Source organism: Coffea eugenioides, chromosome 1 (genome assembly GCF_003713205.1).
Source record: "Coffea eugenioides isolate CCC68of chromosome 1, Ceug_1.0, whole genome shotgun sequence".
NCBI classification, from domain to species: Eukaryota; Viridiplantae; Streptophyta; class Magnoliopsida; order Gentianales; family Rubiaceae; genus Coffea; species Coffea eugenioides.
In genome coordinates this window covers 44207335-44214786 of record NC_040035.1, presented here as the reverse complement: position 1 = coordinate 44214786, position 7452 = coordinate 44207335, and the positions used below count along the sequence as shown (strand labels likewise).

The window sequence follows — 7452 nt, the reverse complement described above, 5'->3', positions numbered from 1 at the left end:
ACTTCATTCCTTTTTTTACTTTTCTCCGATTCTTTTTATCTAATTCCGTTTTGTTTTGGCTTTCTTTGAAGTTTAAAGTTTAAACCCATCCCATTCCCCGGTCATCAGTCTTCTTTTATAGCTACGCGTCTATAAGTCAAAGTCATCATGTACTGCTCTCTTCTACGTTTCCCTCCTCAGCTTAATTGGAAAAAGTGGACCATAACCCGGCTATATATGCATATGAGTCTCCACCACCATTTGATTCCTACCAAGTTGTGATTCCCACATAATTACTCTCTCTCTCTCTCTTGTCCAACATCAGCATCAGCATCAGCACCCCTTTTAGCCGTCTAAGGAGTTATCAACATCCAATATTGATACTCAGCTCCCCAGAATTCATTCATCTTTCTTTTACTTTCATCAGTAGATTCAGTACTAGAGCAAATCTTTGAAAAGGGTTGTTAAATTTACTAAAGTTTGATAGAATTGTAAGACGAAAGACGATAAAATATGGCTGGAGGAGATGGAGGAAGATCCTTGGAGCAAACGCCGACGTGGGCTGTCGCCGTCGTGTGTTTTGTTTTGGTTGCGATTTCAATTTTGATTGAGCATATTCTCCATCTAATTGGCAAGGTAAGCCATAAAAATCAGTCGGAAAAAAAATGGTAATAAATACTTAATTCTGTTGCAGCTTTCCGAGGCTAAATTTTACTCATAACTTCTGGGGGACCAATGTTTTACAGTGGTTAAAGTCAAAGCATAAAAGATCCCTTTATGAAGCTCTGGAAAAGATCAAATCAGGTAAGAAAAATCGCAAGGGTTTTACCTCGTTTATTGTTCCTATTTTAAGGGTTCTTTTATCTAACTTTGTTTATCATGTTTTTTTTTTTAAATGTTTACTCCTCAGAGCTTATGTTGTTGGGATTCATTTCCTTGCTCCTTACGGTAGGACAAGGTCCAATAACCAAAATATGTATATCCAAAGAAGCTGGAGCTACATGGCATCCGTGCAATAAGAGGCAAGAAGCAAATTTGGACAAGTATTCTGGTAAAAGTCATGGAGAAGACGGACGGAGACGACTTCTATCAGATGACGGGGCTCGGCGTATTCTGGCTTCGGGAGGGGCCGATAAATGTGAAGCCAAGGTACACGACTAGGTCTTCTAGGCTTCTTTCTTCCCGCTTCGATTTCTCCGACAAGTTTCGAATTGTGATGGTACCATCTGATGATAGGTACCTGGAAAAATGTGAAATATAACGTGTAGAAGAAATATAATGAAGTGTCAAAGTGACGGAAATGATCATTCGTAATGAAACTTATAAAAATATCGATATTATCTTTGTTTAAAAATTAAAATAGCTGAAATGATCAAAATATATAAATATAATATGCATGACACTCTATTCTCGTATGATTTTATATTTTATCATATAACCTCTTTATAATTTAGTGTTTTACCATATAATCCCTCTCTGATTTTCAATATATATATATACATAACTCCTCTATGGTTAATAAATAATTTTCAACTTTATATAGGAGTATTTTTGATATTTTAGTTAATTTCATTATGGATTGCAAATTTCATCACTTTTAACACTTTAATCCAAACCATGAGCGGGTTATGTATAGCTTTTGAAACCATAGAGAGGTTATATAAAAAAATACTACTAAATCACAGGAAATAAAGTATAATTTGCCCTATAATTAATCCATGATTTGGACTTATTGAAATTGTGCATGGAATGAGGAAAATGGTTGACTGGCGTATTGGACAATATGGTTATTTTGCAGGGGAAAGTATCGTTTGTGTCAACAGATGGTATACATCAGCTGCATATTTTCATCTTCGTCTTGGCCGTTTTTCATGTCCTCTACTGTATCTTGACCTATGCCTTGGGGAGAGCCAAGGTAGCCTATCTTGTTTTTCGTCAACCTTTTCTTTTCTTTTCTTTCCATAAAATCATATAATCATGGTTTCTTGATGGTTAAATACTTCTGTGATGGTATCATCAGATGAGCAGCTGGAAGGCATGGGAGAAGGAAACAAAGACTGCTGAATACCAGTTCTCACACGGTATGACTACTATGTTGTACTAACTCTTTTATCTTCCTAGCACAAGCAATCAACCAAAATAATAATAAAAATAATAACAGTAGTGTACCAACCAAAAATTCCAACATCTTAAATGCATGTAACCTAATGCTATTCAGCAGTGAGACTCGTACCTGCATGAGCATATACAACACGCTTTGCCTTTGTCGTGGGATAAATAATACATTTGTCGTTCCATATCTCAATTGTAACGTTGTTTGTGCGCATGCAGATCCTGAGAGATTCAGATTTGCCAGAGAAACCTCTTTTGGAAGAAGGCACTTGAGCTTCTGGAGCAGGACCCCCTTTCTACTTTGGATTGTAAGTCTCAGACTGATTACTTCCTAGATTGGCTGCAAAATCTCACGATTAAGATTTTGTCTGTGGCAATGCACGTGCACTTTCATACATACATACATATATACATACGTGTATATATATATATATATATACATAGGTACATATATATATGGCCATAGAAGGATGATAACAGACGACGAATGTTTTTAAAAGTTGCTCATTCTCCAGATTTCGGTGATTATTTTACATTTTTCTTCGTCAGAAAGTTTGAAATGTTTACGAGCCTAAGAAAGAAAAACACGCATAAATGCCTAGAAGAACCTCAAGGGATAGGTTAATAGTTAATGCTTCAACAGAAAATTAGAAAATCAATTATCTCCTTCTTGTTTCTTTTCTGAAATCACTGTTTCATCTCAAAAAGAGAGTTAAAAAAAAAAAAAAAAAAAGGATTGTACCGTCCCGAGGATAACTAAAGATGGTTTCTACTTTTTCATATATGCCCAGTAATTTTCTTGAATTAGTAGATATATCCCTGAGGAATATCACCTTGCAGCCTACGGCCCCACACCTATAAGATGTTAAATTAGTTGGCGGGTCAGAAGTTCTACTGTGTTTGACCTTTTCTTCCTTTTCCATTCTTTTTCTTCCGTTTTTTTATTGGGACAAATTAATTGACTACGAGAACACCGATTCGTCCTGTCCCATTCCCTTCGTTAATGATATCAATCTCTATGGCATTGAAAAATTTTCACTCAAATACTCATTTTGAGTGGCAAATATAGACATTTGACCTTTGTTTTGGGTATGGTTTCAGGTCTGCTTCTTCAGGCAATTTGTCAGGTCGGTGCCCAAAGTTGATTACTTGACCCTAAGGCATGGATTTATCATGGTAACTTCACTTGTACCATTTTATTTCACTTCTTTTTTTTTCACCTGTATAAAACTTTAAAAAAAAAAAAAGAAAGATGCAAGCCAAGCCACTCAATCAATCTGCAAGCGATCGCTTAAAGTCAACTTCTGACTTTCTTCAGAGCAAGAAATGATGATCCAGCATTCATTTAATTTAGAGCATAAAAAAAAAAATCTTCTTCCTTTTGTTTTTTTAATTCTAGTAAGAGGTTTAATGGTTAAGTATGACCCATATATTTATGTTAAATTTCAGGCACATTTGGCGCCTCAAAGCCACGCAAATTTTGACTTCCAGAAGTACATCAATAGATCACTGGAAGAGGATTTCAAAGCGGTTGTTGGTATCAGGTTGGTAATACGGATTTTTTATCTTTTATCTCCCTAATATATTTTGTTTTCAGAAGTTATTCAATTTTCTTGGATTCACAATGTCTATTGAGGATAGACCACAGAATTAGATGTACATTTGCCTAACTTATTCATTTTTATCCTTTCAACTATTTTCAGCCCTCCGATCTGGTTATCCGGGGTGATCTTCCTCCTCTTCAATACTCATGGTGAGTGAATGTATAGTATAAATTTGGCAAATTGCTAAATCATTCTTCAATCATCTCCTTGTTGGCACTTACAGCTATCAAATAACGATGAGGCTTCTGCCTCTATGTCAACAATAATCTTAATTGTATCCGCATCTTCTATTTCCATCCATTTGACTAATTTCTTTTTTTTTTTTCATGTCCGATTAATTGGATAGGCTGGTATTCATATCTGTGGCTGCCATTTGTCCCACTGGTGGTGAGTAGTTTTCCTTAAATAATTGATGATCCTTTTCATATTGATATATCATATTATAACTATCATGTATTTTAAGTCTCTTTTTGTGTGTGTGCGCACGCGCGTATTTTTTTAGTGAATCGTTTTGAATTCAGAATCTCCTACTTACAATTCCCCTTTTCTTACCTTACCATAGAATCCAACCCGCGTCCAAGTTAAATGGTTAATAAGCGGGTGAGGCGAAATGTTGAATTAACAAGTAACAAAGTCTCTATGGGATTTATAACTACAGATAATCTTGTTGGTTGGGACCAAGCTACAAGTGATTATAACCAAAATGGGCCTAAGCATTCAAGAAAGAGGTGAAGTTGTGAAAGGCGTGCCAGTGGTTCAGCTTGGAGACGACCTCTTCTGGTTCAATCGTCCACGACTCATTCTTTACCTCATCAACTTCGTCCTCTTCCAGGTATCTAATTTACTTATCTATTTTTGCCAAGAAGATAGAAACATGGATAAATCTGCCTTACTTTTACACTCACTCACGCGTGAAAATCTTTTTGTTGTCTATCTATGGATGCAGAATGCATTTCAATTGGCCTTCTTTGCCTGGACTTGGGTACGCAATGAGTCGCCTTTTATCATTTCCAATAACCTATCCATATAACGTATAAATAAATTTGAAAAAAAAAGAACCTGCATTTACAAAGTCTGATCATTCAATCAATTTTTCTGCAGTATGAATTTGGGTTGAGATCTTGTTTCCACGAGCACTTGGAGGATATTATAATCAGAATATCGATGGGGTAAGCAGCATCGTATTGTCTACCATCCCATGATCTTTGACACAATATTATGTTAACTATGGCTGACCTATTGGATGACGTGCTTTCAACAGGGTTCTCATACAGATTCTTTGCAGCTATGTCACCCTTCCTCTATATGCCCTTGTAACGCAGGTAAGCAAGCAGTTTTCAAAGAGTTTGTCCAAAATCTACTTCTTTTCAAACTCATCTCACAAATATTTAATAAGAATTGAAGATTCCACCACATATAGCATTGAATCCGATAATATTGAATAGTAAATTGTGAGCACTCGCTATCAGAGGATATGGATTTCTTTTCTTTTTAAAGTACCAAATTTTGCACTATTGGTGCTCATTCTCTGACTTTTAGTATAGTGCACGGTGCCCACAAATATCTTTCCTTGCTTAAGAATTTGCCAGAATTGAATGTTGATTAAGACCATAACCATCAAAGCATTTAATACGTTCAACTTTTTTTTTTCTTCATGAGATTGAAAGTTCAAGTTGACTGATTTTTGCGTGGTGTGGACAGATGGGTTCCACAATGAAACCAACAATATTCAACGAAAGAGTGGCCACAGCCTTGAAAAACTGGCATCACACAGCAAAGAAACACATCAAAGAAAGCAAGCATTCAGGGCTTGCATCCCCAATCTCAAGCAGAGCAGCCACACCATCCCACCACCTATCCCCTGTCCATCTCCTCCGCCGCTACAAGAGCGAACTCGACAGCCTCCAAACATCTCCAAGAAAATCAAACTTCGACATTGAACAATCGGAGCCCGAGTCACCTTCTCCCAGCCAATTCCACCAGGGAAGTATTGATCATGTTTCTTCTTCCCAACACCAGCACAATATTGAACTTGGATTCTTGGACCACGACGGTACTGATGTTCAAGCGCCTAACTTGTCATCACAAGTGGCTCCTCTGCCTGAACACGAAATCAATACTCGTCATTCAAATAGTGGAAAATCAAGCGAATTTTCATTTATTCAAAGGAATGCTAGTAAATAGATTGATTGATACACGAGGGCAGTGAGGTCCAGAGGCTTCTTTTCATTTGTATATAAATTGGAGGAAGCCGGGTTCTTGGCAAATTGCAAGTCGCTGTCGAGGATAAACGCTGGCAATAGCAAAAGATCAGCGAAACGGACATAACGATTGACGCCACGCCGGCCCATAACATACGTCTATCAGCAATTGAGAGGATTTTGAGATTTGTTTTTACTATCATTTGTTTATCTGCTTTGTAAAGCAAAAATTTTCGTTGCAGATTTAAGGCAACTTGTTTTGTATACATAATAATAATACAATGAGAAACTGAAGAAATCCCGAATCCAACTTTCGATCTGAAAAATCAAAGTCTTATTATTGGCAGTGCGAAATGCAAGTTCTTGGAGTAGACTATTGTTAACGTACGCAGTATCTCTAGAAAGAACGTTGAACTGAATTTTGATTGGAAGCATTACGCTGAATTTTCAGTATTTGCCAGCTTTTGATTTCTCCAAGTCGTTGCGATATATAATGATTATATGCACAATCAGCCTGATGGAGATGTCACAATTTGTAATATGGGAAGCACTAGGATCATTTGTACATAGACGACTGATTGATGTATGACATTCAGTCTCTGCTCTCAACTTCTAAGCAATGGACGAATGATGCTGGCCTTACTCAACCTTACTTTAGTCGGAAACCTTTATGGTAGGAAGCCTTTGACCATTCCTACCGTAAGCAGTCCCTCAGAGCATGATACGTGTATTTGTAAAATGAGAAATTCATGGACCGTTATGTTGCAGTGGTAACACCTGTGGAGATAAACCAAACAAGACGTATACGGATGCAACCTTTTTTCCCTTCCAATTCCTCCGTTCACTGTGCATTGTTTCCCTACTGCTTTATTACATTTAAAAAATTGTGAAACTATAATTTTCTAATAAAATTAATAATAACATACCAACAATATATACCCATGACATAAATATATTAAACAATTATAAAAATATTTAGGATTATTTAGAAGTTGCTCCCAAACACCGTGCAACAAAATTTTTCATTCAAACTAACGATAGTGCGAAAAAAAAGACTAATTAACGAAAATACGATCTCGAAAAATTTTTAATTCACAGTCACAATATATGAATTCGTGATAAATACAAAAAAGTATGGTACTTTGATTATATAATGAAAGAAAGCCATAAAGATCAGACCCTTTACGGGAAAAGTTTCATTAATAAAAATACCAGCTCTTTACGACTTTCTTATCAGTCCTCCAACGTATGAGCAAAGTGCCAATAATTAAATTAGTAATTTTTTCGATTTATACATAATTAAATTTTTTTTTTTTGCATTTTCACAAAAAACAAATGAAATTTTTTTATCAGAAAGCACAAAAGTATTGGTCTAAAAGGGAAAGGAATAGCAGATATATACAGTACTTGTATTTCACATTCAAAATGCTACAGTGCTGTTTTTTAAAAACACCCCCTGTTGACCTTGGTCCCTAACTTTTGATGATTACAAAACAAATGGATGTTGCTAACATCTCCTCAAAGGCTTTTTCAGTAATGAAACAAATCAGGTTCAA

At 36.0% G+C, this 7452-nt stretch overlaps 1 protein-coding gene across 1 annotated transcript; it reads left to right on the top strand.

Moving 5' to 3' along the window:
• Positions 1-276: 276 nt before the first annotated feature.
• Positions 277-6194, top strand: LOC113778734 (MLO-like protein 6). The gene is made up of 15 exons (XM_027324226.1): positions 277-615; positions 726-783; positions 890-1128; positions 1778-1894; positions 2000-2060; positions 2311-2399; positions 3193-3267; positions 3541-3635; positions 3795-3844; positions 4042-4082; positions 4354-4527; positions 4642-4677; positions 4797-4864; positions 4957-5017; positions 5397-6194. The coding sequence occupies exons 1-15, from the start codon at positions 493-495 to the stop codon at positions 5877-5879; spliced, it is 1770 nt and encodes a 589-aa protein (XP_027180027.1). The 5' UTR covers positions 277-492; the 3' UTR covers positions 5880-6194.
• The last annotated feature ends 1258 nt before the right edge of the window (positions 6195-7452 follow it).

Excerpts from the sequence above, each read along its gene's own strand:
- LOC113778734 (XM_027324226.1), top strand. The coding sequence starts at position 493 with ATGGCTGGAGGAGATGGAGGAAGATCCTTGGAGCAAACGCCGACGTGG. Across the intron at positions 3,268-3,540 it reads TAAGGCATGGATTTATCATG|GCACATTTGGCGCCTCAAAG; the intron begins GTAACTTCACTT and ends GTTAAATTTCAG. Across the intron at positions 4,678-4,796 it reads CCTTCTTTGCCTGGACTTGG|TATGAATTTGGGTTGAGATC; the intron begins GTACGCAATGAG and ends ATTTTTCTGCAG.